The sequence below is a fragment of the Oncorhynchus kisutch genome, linkage group LG17 (assembly GCF_002021735.2).
Source record: "Oncorhynchus kisutch isolate 150728-3 linkage group LG17, Okis_V2, whole genome shotgun sequence".
Classification (NCBI taxonomy): domain Eukaryota; kingdom Metazoa; phylum Chordata; class Actinopteri; order Salmoniformes; family Salmonidae; genus Oncorhynchus; species Oncorhynchus kisutch.
In genome coordinates, this window is record NC_034190.2 from 81,675,774 (window position 1) to 81,699,045 (window position 23,272).

Genomic DNA, 23,272 nt, shown 5'->3' on the forward strand with positions numbered 1-23,272 from the left:
AAAAACTTTTACAGCATTGGACAATTTTGTCACCATTAATAGACTTTAGAAATGTAAATGCCGTGTCTCTGACTTATCATTAAATGTGAAGACTGTTATTTTATCAAATCAATTCTTTGTAATTATTATTACGTAATTAAATTAATCATGTAAATTGAATTAACTAGGAAGTCGGGGCACCACGGAAAATGTTGGTTTACAGAGTCATAATTTGCTGAATATAATAGTTCAGATATTTTAATATCTGATCAATTAGTCTTCTATTAATGAGTTCTTATTATTAACCTCCGTCAGTTTCATCTGAACGAACCCAGCCTCTACTATGAATCATCCATACACCAATTGCCTCAATTATTTATTTACTAACTAATTAAACAATTACAGAATATACAACACATATACAACACACATTATACAGTAAATACCGTCCCTAGTGGACTAAACAAAAGCAGCTTAGTTATAACACAATAGATTCAGAGAGAAGAGAAAGGGGTTTTGGAAGAAATCTAAGGACCATGGGTCTCTATTGGACCTGAGAAGCTATTCTCACATAAATACATATGCCACTAACGATCGCTCATTCAGAAAAGGAATGCATTGCATTTACGTGAAGCTGGCTTTGATAGTTGAGCTGGTGATGTGAGGCTCTGGAGCGCCCAGTCAATGTCGCCGTTGTCCTTTGTAGATTCTTCTGGGTTGTCGTGTGAGAGGTTCACGTGGTCCAAAAGGTTAACCTCACTCTGGAGATTCGTCCGCGTCGGTCAGTGTTCTCGTACTAGATTTGCGCATATGTTCAGCTGCAGTCTGATATACGCTAGTTTAGTATGCACTTCTTCTTTAGGTGATCAATAGTTCAGAGTTCATACCATTTCACGTGTGGAGCAAGCTCTCGTTTCCTGGCCTGTATAGTTGAAATTAGCCCTTTTCAACTTGGAGGACAAGTCCTCCCGTTTTTTGGAACTATGGTGAGTTTTTGTCACAGGGCTTTTATAGAAATGTAGAAAAGGGGTTGGTTCATCATTTCCAACCAATGTCTATTCACTTGGGCGTGGCTGCTGAGTGAGCACCAGTTTACTTATGAAAACAATTCTCTCATTTAGAAGACTAAATATCACATTACATCATTTCACAAATAGTTTCATTTTTACTCATTTATTTTATACAATAATTAGATGCAAGCCTCATAACTGAGGAACCACCACACAGTGACTCACCACACGGTGACTCACACGGTGACTACACGGTGACTACCCGGTGACTCACATGGTGACTACCCGGTGATTACCCGGTGACTACCCCAGCAAAAGAAAGGGGAGCGCTCAGATGTCTGCAATGATCTTGGAAGTTCAAAGATAAACAATAAAGTGCTGATTGTGCAAATTTATTTATGTATAATCAATAAAACATTTAGAGAAATAATACAGTTTACATGTTGTCAACAGTCAAAACCAATCTGTGTTTTGACACATAGTTACTCACACATCGGCTTTGTTGCTAAACAACCAACCCGTCTATGAATAGACAAAAAAATATATGATTAAATGAAAGGTTAAATAGTTGAGTTATTCTTCTCAGTCGGCTCTTGGTTGTTACTTGTGACGAGTCAGCCTAACGACCGTTATAAGGGCCATATCCATTGGACTCACTGGCAAGCTGCAGACAATGAGAGAGAGAAAAAAATCTGACTGGTTGTTTATCTCTCTCACAGACAATGCATTTCATTCAGCTTGAATTCGTCAGTGAAAAAAAAAGGCAGAAAAGCACCCAAACTCTTAGTAGATCAGCTATAATTTTAGGTTGTGTGATTTGAGTTGTGTGTGCGTGTGCATCTGTGCTACTGTCACTCACGGCTATGGAGGACTTGATGGCCTGCAGCTGGAAGAAGACTCTTCCTCCTTCCTCTGGACACACCGTCCTCATCTCATCTTTGGACATCCCCAGTAGCAGGGCTCCGTTCAGCACGCTCAGGCTACGAACCGTTCTAATGACAACATAAAAGCTCTCGTAAGCATAGAAGACACCACAACACCATCACAACAAGGTTGTTTAGCACAATGTTTTCCATCCTCCAGTCTGTGGACTCTGCGGACTCTGCGGACTCTGCGGTCTCTGCGGACTCTGCGGACTCTGCGGACCAGTGACGGTCCATGACATGTTGATGACCGGTCCCTGAGTCAGTTTTACAGTGCTAGTAAGCAGAGCCACCAAGGAGGAAAGATCAGAGTTTGTTGTCCATGTAATTTCTTACATTTTGGAGAAGGCCTTGTATTCCAGCCAGGCTTTCACCTCTGCAGGTCTGGACTGCATGTTGAGGGGTGGAGGGGAGCGCACCTCCTGGCCCTCATCCCAGGGTCTCCCTCCATCCAGAGGCTCTAGAACGTTCTTAGCAACGTGACCCTCCTCGCCACGTTCATTACGGATCCTCCACCACTGCCCCGACTTGTCTACGACCTAGAAACACACAATTTACAACTTTAAATCACTTCTGTAGATCAACGTATGTTTATTTTCACAGATATATTTTCCTAATGTTGCAAACCATTTACATCCATTTTGTTATTTTGATTCTGGTTTGGTTGACATTCACTGCTATTCTTTTTTTTAATCCATATTCAGTCAGTGAGATGGAGGACATTTGTCAATGGCCTGTGTTCCTTATAGGAGCCATGGGATTAATCCTAACAGTCAGACACTCACCTGACCTTCCGCTCCCTTCATAATGCTCAGCTCCTGGTGGTTCAACCCCAACCCACCTCTCCCTTCATAATGCTCAGCGCCTGGGGGTTCAACCCTAACCCACCTCTCCCTTCATAATGCTCAGCTCCTGGTGGTTCAACCCTAACCCACCTGGACAAGCTCTCCCTTCATAATGCTCAGCTCCTGGGGGTTCAACCCCAACCCACCTCTCCCTTCATAATGCTCAGCTCCTGGGGGTTCAACCCTAACCCACCTCTCCCTTCATAATGCTCAGCTCCTGGGGGTTCAACCCTAACCCACCTCTCCCTTCATAATGCTCAGCTCCTGGGGGTTCAACCCCAACCCACCTCTCCCTTCATAATGCTCAGCTCCTGGTGGTTCAACCCTAACCCACCTGGACAAGCTCTCCCTTCATAATGCTCAGCTCCTGGGGGTTCAACCCTAACCCACCTCTCCCTTCATAATGCTCAGCTCCTGGGGTTCAACCCTAACCCCCCTCTCCATTCATAATGCTCTGCTCCTGGGGGTTCAACCATAACCCACCTGGACAACCTCTCCCTTCATAATGCTCAGCTCCTGGGGTTCCTGGCCATAAAGTCATAGATCACACGCATCCTCACTGGGGCCAGCTCACTCGGGCTGCAGAGGAGACAGAGAAACATAACGTAACATCAATGTAATAGCAACGTAACATCAATGTAATAGCAACGTAACAGCAATGTAATAGCAACGTAACATCAATGTAATAGCAACGTAACAGCAATGTAATAGCAACGTAACATCAATGTAATAGCAACGTAACAGCAATGTAATAGCAACGTAACATCAATGTAATAGCAACGTAACATCAATGTAATAGCAACGCAAAAGGACAATGACAAAAAAAAGTCATACAATGCTTTTACCCACAATTACTGAGGATCATCGTCAAAACAACGTAGCTGCTTTAAATGATGCCTGTAGCTTACCGTAAAGATGGTGGAGAGTTCATCATGGGCTACGAACCGTTCTAATGACAACATAAAAGCTCTCGTAAGCATAGAAGACACCAAACACCATCACAACAAGGTTGTTTAGCACAATGCTTTTCCTCCTCAGTCTGTGGACTCTGCGGACTCTGCGGACTCTGCGGTCTCTGCGGACTCTGCGGACTCTGCGGACCAGTGACGGTCCATGACATGTTGATGACCGGTCCCTGAGTCAGTTTTACAGTGCTAGTAAGCAGAGCCACCAAGGAGGAAAGATCAGAGTTTGTTGTCCATGTAATTTCTTACATTTTGGAGAAGGCCTTGTATTCCAGCCAGGCTTTCACCTCTGCAGGTCTGGACTGCATGTTGAGGGGTGGAGGGGAGCGCACCTCCTGGCCCTCATCCCAGGGTCTCCCTCCATCCAGAGGCTCTAGAACGTTCTTAGCAACGTGACCCTCCTCGCCACGTTCATTACGGATCCTCCACCACTGCCCCGACTTGTCTACGACCTAGAAACACACAATTTACAACTTTAAATCACTTCTGTAGATCAACGTATGTTTATTTTCACAGATATATTTTCCTAATGTTGCAAACCATTTACATCCATTTTGTTATTTTGATTCTGGTTTGGTTGACATTCACTGCTATTCTTTTTTTTAATCCATATTCAGTCAGTGAGATGGAGGACATTTGTCAATGGCCTGTGTTCCTTATAGGAGCCATGGGATTAATCCTAACAGTCAGACACTCACCTGACCTTCCGCTCCCTTCATAATGCTCAGCTCCTGGTGGTTCAACCCCAACCCACCTCTCCCTTCATAATGCTCAGCGCCTGGGGGTTCAACCCTAACCCACCTCTCCCTTCATAATGCTCAGCTCCTGGTGGTTCAACCCTAACCCACCTGGACAAGCTCTCCCTTCATAATGCTCAGCTCCTGGGGGTTCAACCCCAACCCACCTCTCCCTTCATAATGCTCAGCTCCTGGGGGTTCAACCCTAACCCACCTCTCCCTTCATAATGCTCAGCTCCTGGGGGTTCAACCCTAACCCACCTCTCCCTTCATAATGCTCAGCTCCTGGGGGTTCAACCCCAACCCACCTCTCCCTTCATAATGCTCAGCTCCTGGTGGTTCAACCCTAACCCACCTGGACAAGCTCTCCCTTCATAATGCTCAGCTCCTGGGGGTTCAACCCTAACCCACCTCTCCCTTCATAATGCTCAGCTCCTGGGGGTTCAACCCTAACCCCCCTCTCCATTCATAATGCTCTGCTCCTGGGGGTTCAACCATAACCCACCTGGACAACCTCTCCCTTCATAATGCTCAGCTCCTGGGGGTTCCTGGCCATAAAGTCATAGATCACACGCATCCTCACTGGGGCCAGCTCACTCGGGCTGCAGAGGAGACAGAGAAACATAACGTAACATCAATGTAATAGCAACGTAACATCAATGTAATAGCAACGTAACAGCAATGTAATAGCAACGTAACATCAATGTAATAGCAACGTAACAGCAATGTAATAGCAACGTAACATCAATGTAATAGCAACGTAACAGCAATGTAATAGCAACGTAACATCAATGTAATAGCAACGTAACATCAATGTAATAGCAACGCAAAAGGACAATGACAAAAAAAAGTCATACAATGCTTTTACCCACAATTACTGAGGATATCATCGTCAAAACAACGTAGCTGCTTTAAATGATGCCTGTAGCTTACCGTAAAGATGGTGGAGAGTTCATCATGGGCTGTGACGGTCAATGACAATAAATCATGAGAAACATAACGTAATAAAGAAACAGTTTGAATGAATGTTTTGATGGATTCTGACGCTTCTGTCCTCGTCAGTCTTACCTCCTCAGGCCGTTGCATGTATTGGCTGTTGCTCCTGCTCAACTGCCTGCCCTGAGAGAACAGAGGGGTTACCATGAGATAATGATATTTAACATGGCTTCTTATGGCTGAATCCTAATTTTAGATAAGTGTACATAACTTTGAATTTTGGAGATTGGTGCAAAGAAATGTGAGTTAAATGCAAGTTAAATGCAAATATTGAATCTCAAATGAGGATTGGGGACCTTCACTGCTTTAACAAATGATTGAAATCCATATGGCATTTTATTAGATGTTATTATTGTTACCTCATCAGGCATCTGTTGCATCATTTCCTTTCTCAGGGGGATGTGCTGGCTGCTCCTGCTCAGGCCCTGATTGGCTGCCGGTGGGACAGGCTGTGGCGGCTGCCAACCATCATAGAACTCTGGGTTGTAGTGCGGGATCATGTGACCGTCTGGCCATTTGGACCTGGTACAACAAACACAGGAAACCAATGAACACCTCCTACTGAAAACAAATCATCTCGCTGGCTAGTCGCTGACTCCAGCAAACAAGGCATTCGTGCAGGTAGCGTTCTCCTGGCATATGCCAAACCCAGATTAGTCCGTCGGATTGACAGATGGTGAGGCGTGATTCATCACTCCAGGGAATGCATTTCCACCTCTCCATTGGCAGCAAGCTTTACACCACTCCAGTCAAGGCTTGGCTTTGCACTTGGTGATCTTAGTCTTGTGTGTGGCTACTCGGCCATGGAAACCCATTTCATGAAGCTCCCTACAAACAGTTATTGTGTTGACGTTTCTTCCAGAGGCAGTTTGTAAGTCGGTAGTGAGTGTTGCAACCGAGGGCAGACTATAGCACTCGGTGGTCCCGTTCTGTAAGATTGTTTGGCCTACCACTTTGCGACTGAGCCGTTCTTGCTCCTAGACATTTCCACTTCACTATAACAGCACTTACAGTTGACCGAAATGTGATTTAACTCACTTGCTGGAAAGGTGGTATCCAATGACAGTGCAACATTCAAAGTCACTGAGCTCTTCAGTAAAGCGATTCTACTGCCAATGTTTGTCTATGGAGATTGCATGGCGGTGTGCTCGATTTTATACACCTGTAAGCAACAGGTGTGGCTGAAATAGCCAAATCCACTACATTTGGAGGGGTGTCTAAGGGCAGCCATACATGGATATGCTACGGCTGTCACCCAGAAGCCTTCACAGCTGGTCCAGTTAGTTAGTTAGTTAGGGGTACTAAGGAAAGAGAGAGGGGTACCTAGTTAGTGAGTTAGTTAGGGGTACTAAGGAAAGAGATAGGGGTACCTGGTTAGTTAGTTAGGGGTACTAAGGAAAGAGATAGGGGTACCTAGTTAGTGAGTTAGTTAGGGGTACTAAGGAAAGAGATAGGGGTACCTAGTTAGTTAGTTAGTTAGTGAGTTAGGGGTACTAAGGAAAGAGATAGGGGTACCTAGTTAGTTAGTTAGTTAGTTAGTTAGTGAGTTAGGGGTACTAAGGAAAGAGATAGGGGTACCTGGTTAGTTAGTTAGGGGTACTAAGGAAAGAGATAGGGGTACCTAGTTAGTGAGTTAGGGGTACTAAGGAAAGAGATATGGGTACCTAGTTAGTTAGTTAGGGGTACTAAGGAAAGAGATAAGGGTACCTAGTTAGTGAGTTAGTTAGGGGTACTAAGTTAGTTAGGGAGTTAGTTAGGGGTACTCTCCAGAGCTAGTTGAAGGGATACCTGGGTATGTTCCAGCTGTCTACCAGCTAGCAGGGCGCTCCAGAACTGGTTGAAGGGATACCTGGGTATGTTCCAGCTGTCTACCAGCTAGCAGGGCGCTCCAGAACTGGTTGAAGGGATACCTGGGTATGTTCCAGTTGTCTACCAGCTAGCAGGGCGCTCCAGAACTGGTTGAAGGGATACCTGGGTATGTTCCAGTTGTCTACCAGCTAGCAGGGTGCTCCAGAACTGGTTGAAGGGATACCTGGGTATGTTCCAGCTGTCTACCAGCTAGCAGGGCGCTCCAGAACTGGTTGAAGGGATACCTGGGTATGTTCCAGTTGTCTACCAGCTAGCAGGGCGCTCCAGAACTGGTTGTGTTAGTTAGTGGTTAGGAGTAGTCAGGTAGGGGGAATAGGGGCACTCAGGAAGTGGTTATGAGGTACTAAGGGTAGTTTACCTGGGGATGTTCCAGGAGTCTCCCAGGGCCCTCCATTTCTGGTCCTCCTCTGGGGTGACCACCTGGCTAAGCAAGATGAGTGCTGGCTCTGTTAGCAGGGGGGTCAGGACAGAGGGGGGCAGGTCAGGGTGGTAGTGGCACATCAACTGGAATAGAGACAATGACAGGAGGGAGGAATGAGTCATACAAATATCTAAACACTGTGGGACAGGCTTACCGGACAGTATCCTACATCCATTTTTGGATCTTAGAAATTAAATGAGATTTTCCCATTCATTCTTGAAGAATATTATGTATAAATGCCTCATGAGCTTAGTTCAACTGTTGTACCCCATCAGAACCCAAAAAATAAGTTTGTCTTACTCCAATGTTTGTAAATAATGTACATGTAAAAAGAAAACTAAGTATAGCCTCATAACATGGTTATAACTATAATGTTGATATCATGGATGGTCAGTCCTGTATAGCCTCATAACATGGTAATAACTATAATGTTGATATCATGGATGGTCAGTCCTGTATAGCCTCATAACATGGTTATAACTATAATGTTGATATCATGGATGGTCAGTCCTGTATAACCTCATAACATGGTTATAACTATAATGTTGATATCATGGATGGTCAGTCCTGTATAGCCTCATAACATGGTTATAACTATAATGTTGATATCATGGATGGTCAGTCCTGTATAGCCTCATAACATGGTTATAACTATAATGTTGATATCATGGATGGTCAGTCCTGTATAGCCTCATAACATGGTTATAACTATAATGTTGATATCATGGATGGTCCTGTATAGCCTCATAACATGGTTATAACTATAATGTTGATATCATGGATGGTCAGTCCTGTATAGCCTCATAACATGGTTATAACTATAATGTCGATATCATGGATGGTCAGTCCTATATAGCCTCATAACATGGTTAACACTATAATGTTGATATCATGGATGGTCCTATATAGCCTCATAACATGGTAATAACTATAATGTTGATATCATGGATGGTCAGTCCTGTATAGCCTCATAATATGGTTATAACTATAATGTCGATATCATGGATGGTCAGTCCTGTATAGCCTCATAACATGGTTATAACTATAATGTTGATATCATGGATGGTCCTGTATAGCCTCATAACATGGTTATAACTATAATGTTGATATCATGGATGGTCAGTCCTGTATAGCCTCATAACATGGTTATAACTATAATCTTGATATCATGGATGGTCAGTCCTGTATAGCCTCATAACATGGTTATAACTATAATGTTGATATCATGGATGGTCCTGTATAGCCTCATAACATGGTTATAACTATAATGTTGATATCATGGATGGTCCTGTATAGCCTCATAACATGGTTATAACTATAATGTTGATATCATGGATGGTCAGTCCTGTATAGCCTCATAACATGGTTATAACTATAATGTCGATATCATGGATGGTCAGTCCTATATAGCCTCATAACATGGTTATAACTATAATGTTGATATCATGGATGGTCAGTCCTGTATAGCCTCATAACATGGTTATAACTATAATGTTGATATCATGGATGGTCCTGTATAGCCTCATAACATGGTTAAAACTATAATGTCGATATCATGGATGGTCCTATATAGCCTCATAACATGGTTATAACTATAATGTCGATATCATGGATGGTCAGTCCTGTATAGCCTCATAACATGGTTATAACTATAATGTTGAGATCATGGATGGTACTATATAGCCTCATAACATGGTTATAACTATAATGTTGATATCATGGATGGTCAGTCCTGTATAGCCTCATAACATGGTTATAACTATAATGTTGATATCATGGATGGTCAGTCCTGTATAGCCTCATAACATGGTTAAAACTATAATGTCGATATCATGGATGGTCCTGTATAGCCTCATAACATGGTTAAAACTATAATGTCGATATCATGGATGGTCAGTCCTGTATAGCCTCATAACATGGTTATAACTATAATGTCGATATCATGGATGGTCAGTCCTGAATAGCCTCATAACATGGTTATAACTATAATGTTGATATCATGGATGGTCCTGTATAGCCTCATAACATGGTTAAAACTATAATGTTGATATCATGGATGGTCCTATATAGCCTCATAACATGGTAATAACTATAATGTTGATATCATGGATGGTCAGTCCTGTATAGCCTCATAACATGGTTATAACTATAATGTTGATATCATGGATGGTCAGTCCTGTATAGCCTCATAACATGGTTATAACTATAATGTTGATATCATGGATGGTCCTGTATAGCCTCATAACATGGTTATAACTATAATGTTGATATCATGGATGGTCCTGTATAGCCTCATAACATGGTTATAACTATAATGTTGATATCATGGATGGTCCTGTATAGCCTCATAACATGGTTATAACTATAATGTTGATATCATGGATGGTCAGTCCTGAATAGCCTCATAACATGGTTATAACTATAATGTTGATATCATGGATGGTCCTGTATAGCCTCATAACATGGTTAAAACTATAATGTCGATATCATGGATGGTCCTATATAGCCTCATAACATGGTTATAACTATAACGTCGATATCATGTATGGTCAGTCCTGTATAGCCTCATAACATGGTTATAACTATAATGTTGAGATCATGGATGGTACTATATAGCCTCATAACATGGTTATAACTATAATGTTGATATCATGGATGGTCAGTCCTGTATAGCCTCATAACATGGTTATAACTATAATGTTGATATCATGGATGGTCAGTCCTGTATAGCCTCATAACATGGTTATAACTATAATGTTGATATCATGGATGGTCAGTCCTGTATAGCCTCATAACATGGTTATAACTATAATCTTGATATCATGGATGGTCAGTCCTGTATAGCCTCATAACATGGTTATAACTATAATCTTGATATCATGGATGGTCAGTCCTGTATAGCCTCATAACATAGTTATAACTATAATGTTATATAGGATGGTCCTATATAGCTTCATAACATGGCTAAACCTATAATGTTGATATCATGGATGGTCAGTCCTTGCATCCATAGCTCTATCTATTAATCTGATAGTGGTTGTATTTCTCCAGGCCCCTCCCTCAGCTTTTAACCAAAACAGAGGAAGGGTATCAGCTTTGTAATTGTTTCAATTAAGGACTCTAGCTTCAAGCCTACTCTTGAATTAAAAGACAAATGAATCAGTCCAGGAGTAGCATAGGCAACGGGTCCCATATCCTTCTTTAGTCATGGCTGCTTGGTGCTACAGACAGATGCTCACCATGCCCAGAGTGGAGAAGAGAATGTGGACAAAGTCAGCAGCGCTAGGGTTCTGGATCTCTCCATTCAGCTTTCCCTGTAACAGAAAAGGACCAATGACGACGGTGCTTACTCAGCACAAGAACCAATGAGGCACACATTCCAATTTTTAAGAAGTTCAGCAATAATGGGCTATGTTGCAATCGGTACTGTAAAAAAAAAAGAATTTCCCCAAACACAACCCAGGAAACTAAACCCCTGAGTTGTACAGAGTAATTCAACAGCATACTTTATTTTCAGGTAATATTATAATACCATTATGTCTGATTAATGATATGAAATTATAGAAAACCTGAGGTTAATTAAATCAACACTTAGTTCAAGTAAACGTCTGAGATCGTATGATTTTTGATAGGAGGTAAACATACCAGCAGGTTGAATCCATACTTGATTTTCTGAAGACAGACAACAAACTCCTCCCAACGTGGCAAGTTGTCAGCTACAGAAATAGACCAATTATTATTTTCCAGTATAGAAACCCAAGCAAATCTGTTATAAATATTTCTGCAGAGCATCAGTCCTTTACCCTAGTGTTTCCTGGCCTCAACATTAAGTCAGTTGTGGTGTTCACCTATAGCCTGATGTATCAGTCCTTTACCCTAGTGTCAGTCCTTTACCCTAGTATCAGTCCTTTACTCTAGTATCAGTCCTTTACCCTAGTATCAGTCCTTTACCCTAGTATCAGTCCTTTACCCTAGTGTTTCCTGGCCTCAACATTAAGTCAGTTGTGGTGTTCACCTATAGCCTGATGTATCAGTCCTTTACCCTAGTGTCACTCCTTTACCCTAGTATCAGTCCTTTACTCTAGTATCAGTCCTTTACCCTAGTATCAGTCCTTTACCCTAGTATCAGTCCTTTACCCTAGTGTTTCCTGGCCTCAACATTAAGTCAGTTGTGGTGTTCACCTATAGCCTGATGTATCAGTCCTTTACCCTAGTGTCAGTCCTTTACCCTAGTGTCAGTCCTTTACCCTAGTATCAGTCCTTTAGCCTAGTATCAGTCCTTTACCCTAGTATCAGTCCTTTACTCTAGTATCAGTCCTTTACCCTAGTATCAGTCCTTTACCCTAGTATCAGTCCTTTACCCTAGTATCAGTCCTTTAGCCTAGTATCAGTCCTTTACCCTAGTGTCAGTCCTTTACCCTAGTATCAGTCCTTTACCCTAGTATCAGTCCTTTACACTAGTATCAGTCCTTTACCCTAGTATCAGTCCTTTACCCTAGTATCAGTCCTTTACCCTAGTATCAGTCCTTTACCCTAGTATCAGTCCTTTACCCTAGTATCAGTCCTTTACACTAGTATCAGTCCTTTACCCTAGTATCAGTCCTTTACCCTAGTATCAGTCCTTTACCCTAGTATCAGTCCTTTACCCTAGTATCAGTCCTTTACCCTAGTATCAGTCCTTTACCCTAGTATCAGTCCTTTACCCTAGTATCAGTCCTTTACCCTAGTATCAGTCCTTTACACTAGTGTTTCCTGGCCTCATGCTAATTTCCCGTCACTCATTGTCATGTTTGGCTTGACATTAACTGTAATGGAGTTGGCAGAGCACAAACAGTTCTGGGACCAGGCTAACTGCCAACAAACAGGTCTGGGACCAGGCTAACTGCCAACAAACAGGTCTGGGACCAGGCTAACTGCCAACAAACAGGTCTGGGACCAGGCTAACTGCCAACAAACAGGTCTGGGACCAGGCTAACTGTCAACAAACAGGTCTGGGACCAGGCTAACTGGCAACAAACAGGTCTGGGACCAGGCTAACTGGCAACAAACAGGTCTGGGACCAGGCTAACTGCCAACAAACAGGTCTGGGACCAGGCTAACTGCCAACAAACAGGTCTGGGACCAGGCTAACTGTCAACAAACAGATCTGGGACCAGGCTAACTGTCAACAAACAGGTCTGGGACCAGGCTAACTGGCAACAAACAGGTCTGGGACCAGGCTAACTGTCAACAAACAGGTCTGGGACCAGGCTAACTGGCAACAAACAGATCTGGGACCAGGCTAACTGGCAACAAACAGATCTGGGACCAGGCTAACTGGCAACAAACAGATCTGGGACCAGGCTAACTGGCAACAAACAGGTCTGCGACCAGGCTAACTGGCAACAAACAGGTCTGGGACCAGGCTAACTGGCTACAAACAGATCTGGGACCAGGATAACTGGCAACAAACAGGTCTGGGACCAGGCTAACTGGCAACAAACAGGTCTGGGACCAGGCTAACTGGCAACAAACAGGTCTGGGACCAGGCTAACTGGCTACAAACAGATCTGGGACCAGGCTAACTGGCAACAAACAGGTCTGGGACCAGGCTAACTGGCAACAAACAGGTCTGGGACCAGGCTAACTGGCAACAAACAGATCTGGGACCAGGCTAACTGGCAACAAACAGATCTGGGACCAGGCTAACTGGCAACAAACAGGTCTGGGACCAGGCTAACTGGCAACAAACAGGTCTGGGACCAGGCTAACTGGCAACAAACAGGTCTGGGACCAGGCTAACTGGCTACAAACAGATCTGGGACCAGGCTAACTGGCAACAAACAGGTCTGGGACCAGGCTAACTGGCTACAAACAGATCTGGGACCAGTGTTTCCCACGCTGATTGGAGATAAATTTGACTTAAATCACCGTTTGGCTTTGAGCTTTTCTTCTTCTTTTTCTTCTTGTTGTTCTTCTCTTCATTAGGAGCAGCTACTTTCCCCATGAAGAGCTCCACGTCGTTCAGCACATGGTTTAAAATTTCCTACACAGACGGATAATGTACGAACATCGAATGACTGAGAAACACTTGTAAATGTACTCTAAAATGTGTAGCCGGGAGTCCAAACAGAATAGCACTTAAAGTCTGGTATAACAGGTTAGGGAACAGATGGCCTGGTTTAACCAGACAGAACAATGCACTTAAAGTCTGGTATAACAGGTTAGGGAACAGATGGCCTGGTTTAACCAGACAGAACAATGCACTTAAAGTATGGTATAACAGGCTAGGGTCTGAGGGTGAGGCTGGGTCTGAGTGTTAGGCTGGGTCTGGAGGTGAGGCTGGGTCTGGAGGTGAGGCTGGGTCTGGAGGTGAGACTGGGTCTGGGGGTGATGCTGGGTCTGGGGGTGAGGCTGGGTTTGGGGGGTGAGGCTGGGTCTGAGTGTTAGGCTGGGTCTGGAGGTGAGGCTGGGTCTGGAGGTGAGGCTGGGTCTGGAGGTGAGACTGGGTCTGGGGGTGATGCTGGGTCTGGGGGTGAGACTGGGTCTGGGGCTGGGTTTGGGGGGTGAGGCTGGGTTTGGGGGTGAGGCTGCCTCTGGGGGTGAGACTGGGTCTGGGGGTGATGCTTGGTCTGGGGGTGAGGCTGGGTCTGGGGGTGATGCTGGGTCTGAGGGTGAGGCTGGGTCTGAGGGTGAGGCTGGGTCTGGGGGTGAGGCTGGGTCTGGGGGTGAGGCTGGGTCTGGAGATGAGGATGGGTCTGGGGGTGAGGCTGGGTCTGGAGGTGAGGCTGGGTCTGGGGGTGAGGCTGGGTCTGAGGGTGAGGCTGGGTCTGAGGGTTAGGCTGGGTCTGGGGGTGAGAATGGGTCTGAGGGTGAGGCTGGGTCTGAGGGTTAGGCTGGGTCTGGGGGTGAGGCTGGGTCTGGAGGTGAGGCTGGGTCTGGAGGTGAGGCTGGGTCTGGGGGTGAGGCTGGGTCTGGGTCTGAGGGTTAGGCTGGGTCTGGGGGTGATGCTGGGTCTGGAGGTGAGGCTGGGTCTGGAGGTGAGGCTGGGTCTGGAGGTGAGGCTGGGTCTGGGGGTGAGGCTGGGTCTGGGGGTGAGGCTGGGTCTGAGGGTTAGGCTGGGTCTGGGGGTGATGCTGGGTCTGGAGGTGAGGCTGGGTCTGGAGGTGAGGCTGGGTCTGGAGGTGAGGCTGGGTCTGGGGGTGAGGCTGGGTCTGGGGGTGAGGCTGGGTCTGAGGGTTAGGCTGGGTCTGGGGGTGAGGCTGGGTCTGGAGGTGAGGCTGGGTCTGGGGGTGAGGCTGGGTCTGGGGGTGAGGCTGGGTCTGAGGGTTAGGCTGGGTCTGGGGGTGATGCTGGGTCTGGAGGTGAGGCTGGGTCTGGAGGTGAGGCTGGGTCTGGTGGTGAGGATGGGTCTGGGGGTGATGCTGGGTCTGGAGGTGAGGCTGGGTCTGGAGGTGAGACTGGGTCTGGGGGTGATGTGAGAACAAGTGTAACAAGACACAGTACTGACCACATTCCTCTCTGTGTCAGTGTATTGAGGCTGGGGTTGGCGAGGATCTTGGTGTCTAGCTCCGTACTGCTGTGACCCTCCGTATACCTCCGGACTGTGCAGGGGCTCCTGTAGTGGGTTGTAGACTGGAGGGGGAGGGAAGCTCTCTGGAAACACACACGGATAAAGACAGATCTCAACTTCTGGCATTAAACTCCATAAAAAGCATAAAAGGAAAATCCTTGCCACCTTCTAGGTCTGAAGGGAGGGACCTTGGCACCTCTCCTTTAATGCAAAGGGAGTCAAGGAATGGAGGAATCAAGGAAAGGAGGAATCAAGGACAGGAGGAATCAAAGATTTGACGCCTTGTAAACTTTTCAGACAAAGCTAAAGACTGACCATAGTCCCTGCCGTTTCTGTTGTTGTACACCGGGGCGGTGCGGTCAGGGGGAGGAGGGGTCCTCTCCTGCAGCATCATGGGAGGAGCAGGACCAATGGGCCAGAAGCCATTCCCATTCGCCTGTTGACCGATGATGTTCTCCAGATTACTCCTGAGAAAGAGAGAGGTTTAGGGTGTGTGTGTGTGTGTGTGTGTGTGTGTGTGTGTGTGTGTGTGTGTGTGTGTGTGTGTGTGTGTGTGTGTGTGTGTGTGTGTGTGTGTGTGTGTGTGTGTGTGTGTGTGTGTGTGTGTGTGTGTGTGTGTGTGTGTGTGTGTGTGTGTGTGTGTGTGTGTTTGCGCGCGTGTTCTGATGTCGTACTTGTGTCTGCTTGGTTCTCTGCGAGGTTCAGGAGGAGGAGCATTAGCGTTGTGTTGGACAGCCTTGTCCAGGTCTTCTCTGATATGCTCTGCCTGAAGGAACAGACAGAACAATCTCCTATTTACACCGGTTAGTCTCATTAAGACACTGCTAGGTGACAACAGGTGGAGAATTAGCACTGTGTTGGACAGCCCTGTCCAGGTCTCTGATGGGTTCTGCCTAGAGGGACAGACAGAACAATCTCCTATTTACACAGGTTAGTCTCATTAAGACACTGCTAGGTGACAACAGGTGGAGAATTAGCACTGTGTTGGACAGCCCTGTCCAGGTCTCTGATGGGTTCTGCCTAGAGGGACAGATAGCACCACTCGGTCTCAGGATAACTTATACACTACACCACTACATCCAGGGGATGGAATAGAGGTTGAGGAGGAACTCATGGAGCACAGGACCCAATGTGAAATAATTTTGACATGACTAAATATATAAATGGTACTATGAGCTGAATTCTTGCTATTTTCACAGTGGTGAAATCTGAGTGATTTTTTAAAATTTATTTTTTACTAATTCCATCCCTGATTATCCAAGATCCAACCAAAAGGTTAAGAAATATTATATCCACTCGTTCACTGATGTTTCCCCAAAGTTAGATAGTGGGATGAAACACACTTCACATCTCTACCCTAACAAAAATAGGTATCTGTTTATTAACTTGTCAGTTTTAGCTGAGATTATGGTGAAATCTGTATCTTGTCGGTTTTAGCTGAGGTTATGGTGAAATCTGTAACTTCTCACTCACCCCGACCTCCTCACACTGGAACATAAAGACTTGAGGGATGCGTCTGTTGCGTTCCTGGACCAAAACAGTGAGCAGGGAGTTGTAGGCACAGGTGTCCAACACAGCCTTGGTCTGAACTACACTTCCCAGAGGCACATACTCCAGCTCTGCCTGTAGAGAGAACAGAGGGGTAGGGAGAAGGTGAGTAGGTAGTTGTAGGCACAGGTGTCCAACACAGCCTTGGTCTGAACTACACTTCCCAGAGGCACCGACTCTGCCTGTAGAGAAAACAGAGGGGTAGGGAGAAGGTGAGTAGGGAGTTGTAGGCACAGGTGTCCAACACAGCCTTGGTCTGAACTACACTTCCCAGAGGCACCGACTCTGCCTGTAGAGAGAACTTATGCCGCATTTACGTGCTAGTCGGAACTCTGAAACTTGCTAGCTGGTCGAAAGCAGCACGTGTAAAACTACAACCAGTCCGTTAGCAAGTCGGAAACGTCTGAGTTTCCTAGCGTGTGAACGTGGCAAAAGTCACACAGCATGACTTCATGAGATTGCCTGGACACCGATGAGGTCATGAGGCCTGATGAGGCCTGGACACCGATGAGGTCATGAGGCCTGGACACCGATGAGGTCATGAAGCCTGATGAGGCCTGGACACCGATGAGGTCATGAGGCCTGATGAGGCCTGGACACCGATGAGGTCATGAGGCCTGATGAGGCCTGGACACCGATGAGGTCAAGCTAATACAAGTTATACAATACCCAATATCACTGTATTTCCAATGGACATCATTATGGTGTTCCAAACCCATCCCCCTCTATAGTACACATATGAATAAAGGGAACTGAACTTTGACCTCCACAGGATGAGTGTTGTTTGTCACCAGCATTCGACACAGACAGGAACAATACAGACACAGGCGTACAACGGACTAACATGTCTGTTAACTGACAGTGCATCTATTACAGAGACAGTACCTTGGTCTCCATATACAAACAACAATAGATACGTTGTAAGTTGTCTAGAGACAGGTGACAGGTTGGCTACCTTGGTCTCGATGTCGTTGAGCTGAAGGTATCCTCCCTGGACCTCCAGGATCACCTCCTGCCCCCAGACACGGCCCTTAGCCTCCAGCCTCTGCAGCCTGGTCACACAGTCATCCAAGTTGCGCACCTCCTGGCCGTCCAACTCACATGTAAACAGGTGCTAGGATAGAATGTGAGACAGGTAGTGTTAAGCGGAGTTATAGGGAGACATGACTCTTATTCTACATGACAGATAATCATACAAGAGCCACCACAATACATTTCAATCTGAATGTTCAGAATTTAACCTTACCTCCACCCTGTACTGAAAGTTGTCAGGTTGGTTGTTCATCGTTTCAGAATACTCCTTCCTTTGCACTGAAAGATTGAATTTAACCATTAGGCCTAGCGTTTACTGAAAGATTGAATTAAACCAATTGACTTAGCGCATACTGAAATATTGAATTGAACCAATAGGCTTAGTGGTAAACATGATTGGAGGTGTGAACTATGAACTCACTGTATATGGACTTGGCACTGGGTCTGGTCATACTGGACCTCTGAGAGGGGGGATCCACCTGAGGGAACCCTCTGCAACACACACCCATTACTAACTCCACTGTGTACTCATAGGCCAATACAACATTACTTGTTTGCCATCTGACACTAGATCAACAAGCATCTGTAGAGTGCAGTACGTTAGCAATGTTTAGATCAACTAACACTAACAGGAAGTGTTAGGATTGCCACTCAAATATAAATGTATCGTTTATATAGCAAAAGGGAGTGTGTAGTTTATATACAGTCTGTTTCCTGAGGACGCCCATGATATATAAGGAGGCTGATCGTATCACTACTGTCCTTCCTTGAACGGATCTAGCAACCCACTTAATAATCAAGACGGTGAGAATACAGGTGTATACTGTACCTTGGTTGAGAGGGAAACGGCACGCTATTATTCCTGAACATTTTTTATTTCTTTTTTGAATCGTGACGTCACCAATCTGCAAAGGGCAAAGGTCATAGTAGTGTATCAGCAGGTGAAACAGGTGTGTGACCGTGGCCTGCTTTGATCACAGGTCAGGAAAGAGAGGAAAGAGATGTACAGGGAACCAGCCATAGAAAACAGAAGTACCACGAGTCACAGAACGATGATCATTCAGCTCTAGTTCTATAGAAGCTCACACACACACACACACACACACCTTTATTTCTGACTGAGTGATCAGGCTTACAAGCCAACAGTTATTAGGAATCCAGAAATGTGCCAATTCTGCTGACTTAGTCAAAAGGAAACCAAGAAGTTACACATACACTTTGCATCAGTCAGACACTAGTTAATCACTACCAAGGATAAAGAATATAAAACCATGCTATCACCTCTGTTCACACACCAGTACATATCCCATACAACAGGTGAATGGTTACGGGTTTTTTAAGGTGAAATAGCTCAGACAAACATGTTGACAAGAAAGCAAATCATGAATGACGTAATTCTTGAAATGTGAAGTGATTGTCATTGATAGTTGGCCTAGAAATCAAAGTAATATTTCAGGTCTAATCATTCCCGTCGCAGAACATTGGGACAGCAATACAAATAGACTGATAAAGGCTTTTTTTTTAAAGGGCAAGACCTCAAAACACACCTCAATGTTCTATTCAGTCAGCGGTTCTATTCAGTCACCAGCTGACATACCACAATGTTCTATTCAGTCAGCAGATGACACACCTCAATGTTCTATTCAGTCAGCAGTTCTATTCAGTCAGCAGCTGACACACCTCAATGTTCTATTCAGTCAGCAGCTGACACACCTCAATGTTCTATTCAGTCAGCAGCTGACATACCTCAATGTTCTATTCAGTCAGCAGCTGACATACCTCAATGTTCTATTCAGTCAGCAGTTCTATTCAGTCAGCAGCTGACACACCTCAATGTTCTATTCAGTCAGCGGTTCTATTCAGTCAGCAGCTGACACACCTCAATGTTCTATTCAGTCAGCGGTTCTATTCAGTCAGCAGCTGACACACCTCAATGTTCTATTCAGTCAGCAGTTCTATTCAGTCACCAGCTGACACACCTCAATGTTCTATTCAGTCAGCAGCTGACACACCTCAATGTTCTATTCAGTCAGCATCTGACATACCTCAATGTTCTATTCAGTCAGCAGCTGACACACCTCAATGTTCTATTCAGTCAGCAGCTGACACACCTCAATGTTCTATTCAGTCAGCAGACAGTCTTCCTCCTTTAACAAGGGTTGTATGTATGTGAAACTTACCTAAGAAAAAAGGTAGGCTTAGTCCCAGCTCACCTTGCCAGGTACCACCACAGTAGCTGACACTACAGTAAGATATCAACCAGTTCATAACACATTTACTACCTTCCATGTGATAATAAAAACCATTTCCCTACTGGCAAAAAAAGATGTGGTCATAAAATCAATATTTACTAATACAGATATCAGTAATAAATCTAAAAATGTTGATTCTGTAACAGAGCTAAACAAATTCAGACTGCAGTATACACCACAGTCAGAAAGTATTCAGACCCCGTAGACTTTTCCACATTTTGTTACGTTACAGACTCATTCTAAAATGTATTAAAAACTGGTTTTTTTCCCTTCCTTCATCAATTTTGGGGTGGCAGCGTAGCCTAGTGGTTAGAGCGTTGGGCTAGTAACCGAAAGGTTGCTAGATCAAATCCCCGAGCTGACAAGGTAAAAATCTGTCGTTCTGCCCCTTGAACAAGGCAGTTTACCCGCTGTTTCTAGGCCGTCATTGTAAACAAGAATTTGTTCTTAACCGACTTGCCTTTTTTAAAAAGGATAAATAAATAAAAACCTATCTACACACACAATACTAAATAATGACAGAGCAGTTTTAGAAACTTTAGCTAATTTATTACAAATAAACAGAAATGTTACATTTACGTAAGCATTCAGACCCTTTACTCCGTACTTTGGTGAAACACATTTGGCAGCGACTACAGCCTTGAGTCTTCTTGGGTATGACGATACAAGCTTGGCACACCTGTATTTGTGGATTTGCTCCCATTCTTCTTCGCAGATCATCTCAAGCTCTGTCAGGTTGGATGGGGAGCGTCACTGCACAGCTATTTTCAGGTCTCTCCAGAGATGTTCGATCGGGTTCAAATCCGGGCTCTGGCTAGGACATTCAGAGACTTGTCCTGAAGCCACTCCTGCGTTGTCTTGGCTGTGTGCTTAGGGTTGATGTCCTGTTGGAAGGTGAACCTTCACCCCAGTCTGAGGTCCTGAGCACTCTGGAGCAGGTTTTCATCAAGGATCTCTCTGTACTTTGCTCCGTTCATCTTTCCCTTGATCCTGACTAGTCTTTCAGTCCCTGCCACTGAAATACATCCCCACATCATGATGCTGCCACCACGCTTCACCGTAGGGATGGTGCCAGGTTTCCTTCAGACATGACGCTTGGCATTCAGGCCAAAGAGTTCAATCTTGGTTTCATCAGACCAAATAATCTTGATTCTCATGGTCTGAGAGGCTTTCAGGTGACTTTTGCCAAACTCCAAGTGGACTGTCATGTGCCTTCTACTGAGGGGTGGCTTCCGTCTGGCCACTCTACCATCAAGGCCTGATTGGTGGAGTGCTGCCGAGATGGTTGTCCTAGGCTTCCCAAGTGGCGCAGTGGTCTAAGGCACGACATTGCAGTGCTAGCTGTGCCACTAGGGATTCTGGGTTTGAGTCCAGGCTCTGTCGCAGCCGGCCCCGACCGGGAGACCCATGGGGTAGTGCACAATTGGCCCAGCGTCGTCCGGGTTAGGGGAGGGATGTCCTTGTCCCATCGGGCATTAGCGACTCCTGTGGCGGGCGCAGTGCACGCTGTCACGGTTGCACGGTGTTCCCTCTGATACATTGGTGGGGCTAGCTTCCGGGTTAAGTGGGCATTGTGTCAAGAAGCAGTGCAGCTTGGTTGGGTTGTGTTTCGGAGTACTCATGGCTTTCAACCTTTGCCTCTCCCAAGTCCGTATGGGAGTTGCAGTGATGAGACAAGACTGTAACTACCAATTGGAAACCACGAAATTGGAGAAAAAAAGGGGTAAAAAAAATAAATATGTAAATACATTTTTTAAAAGATGGGAGAACCTTCCAGAAGGACAACCATCTCCACAGAGGAACTCTAGAGCTGTCAGTGACGATTGGGTTCTTGGTCACCTCCCTGAACAAGGCCCTTCTCTACCGATTGCTCAGTTTGGCCGGGCGGCCTACTTCCAATTAGGAACGATGAAGGCCACTGTGTTCTTGGGAACCTGCAGACATTTTTTAGTATCCTTCCCCAGATCTGTGCCTTGACACAATCCTATCTCAGAGCTCTACGGACAATTCCTTCAACCTTATGGCTTGGTTTTCACTCCGACGTGCACTGTCAACTGTGTGACCATATATAGACAGGTTTGTGCCTTTCCCAAATCATGTTCAATCAATAGAACGTACCACAGGTGGACTCCAATCAAGTTGTAGAAAACATCTCAAGGTCGATCAATGGAAACAGGATGCACCTGAGCTCAATTTCAAATCTCATAGCAAATTGTCTGAACACTTATGTAAATAAGGTATTTTTGATTTTTATTTGTAATACATTTGCAAACATTTCTAAAAACCTGTTTTCCTTTGTCATTATGGAGTATTGTGTGTAAATTGATGAGAAAAAAGAATTTAATCTATTTTAGAATAAGGCTGTAATGTAACAAAATGTGGAAAAAGTGAAGGGGTCTGAATACTTTCTGAATGCACTGTACATGAATAACTTTATTCCAAAGCGTATTGTTCCGTCTTGGTCTCTCTCGCATTACCACATTACTGTATCTTTATACCTCAGACATTTCAGTACATATATATACAGTCTCTTAAGCATTTCTTTAGATGAAGTCTAATATTATTACCTATGAATGTAGCCTGTGTCCTCTTGGGTTCACGGTTCCATGAGCAAGCCTCTTATAATCCAATAGTGGCATACATATTCCAAGACAAGCTTCCAACACAATCGGCAGGTACAAAAAAAAAAAAGACAAATACTTGACTTCCTGCTTGGAAACGCCAAGGTCAAAGTCCACCTGCAAGGGTGTATTCAGTGAGGTGAACATTTCACGTTGATCAGAAACATAACCAGAGCTTGTGTCTGTCCTTGTATTACGTAGTCATATCCCAACACATTCCCATCGTTAACATTACACTCCTGACCAGGTCCCAGCACTGACGGAGAACGGCCAGCCCCACAGATAACGTGCGTCCCAAAACGGCATACTTTATAGTACACTACTTATGACCAGGGCCCATTACATAGGGCGTCATATGGGACCACAGGCCCTAGTTTTTATAAGGGTCATTAAAGGCTTGATGGAAAGCAAGTTTTGTACGTTATGAGTCCAAAGGTTTGGGAATGCCTTGTCGTTCTGTTGACAAGAGATTATAGGTGGTGAGATAAGCCTACAACAAGACACAGGTAAAACGTAAGACCT

At 44.9% G+C, this 23,272-nt stretch overlaps 1 protein-coding gene across 2 annotated transcripts; it reads right to left on the minus strand.

The window, feature by feature from the left end:
* Positions 1-327: 327 nt before the first annotated feature.
* On the minus strand, positions 328-22,956 carry eps8l3b (EPS8 signaling adaptor L3b). Of its 2 annotated transcripts, XM_031794780.1 has the most exons (21): positions 22,697-22,956; positions 20,058-20,119; positions 18,707-18,782; positions 18,299-18,369; positions 18,092-18,156; positions 17,801-17,959; positions 16,771-16,920; positions 15,972-16,063; positions 15,613-15,764; positions 15,235-15,380; positions 13,656-13,770; positions 11,391-11,461; positions 10,985-11,059; positions 7,683-7,828; positions 5,815-5,977; positions 5,528-5,578; positions 5,393-5,421; positions 4,965-5,061; positions 3,972-4,174; positions 1,849-1,981; positions 328-1,653 (listed from the first exon to the last, which is right to left on the minus strand). In XM_031794780.1, the coding sequence occupies exons 3-21, from the start codon at positions 18,745-18,747 to the stop codon at positions 1,609-1,611; spliced, it is 2,004 nt and encodes a 667-aa protein (XP_031650640.1). In that variant the 5' UTR covers positions 18,748-18,782; positions 20,058-20,119; positions 22,697-22,956; the 3' UTR covers positions 328-1,608. The 2 variants fall into 2 exon arrangements, with proteins under 2 accessions (XP_031650640.1, XP_031650639.1); XM_031794779.1 differs by lacking the exon at positions 20,058-20,119.
* Positions 22,957-23,272: the final 316 nt, after the last annotated feature.

Excerpts from the sequence above, each read along its gene's own strand:
- eps8l3b (XM_031794779.1), bottom strand. The coding sequence starts at position 18,747 with ATGTTCAGGAATAATAGCGTGCCGTTTCCCTCTCAACCAAG. Across the intron at positions 18,157-18,298 it reads CAGTGCCAAGTCCATATACA|TGCAAAGGAAGGAGTATTCT; the intron begins GTGAGTTCATAG and ends TCAATCTTTCAG. Across the intron at positions 5,062-5,392 it reads AACTCTCCACCATCTTTACG|CCCGAGTGAGCTGGCCCCAG; the intron begins GTAAGCTACAGG and ends TCTCCTCTGCAG.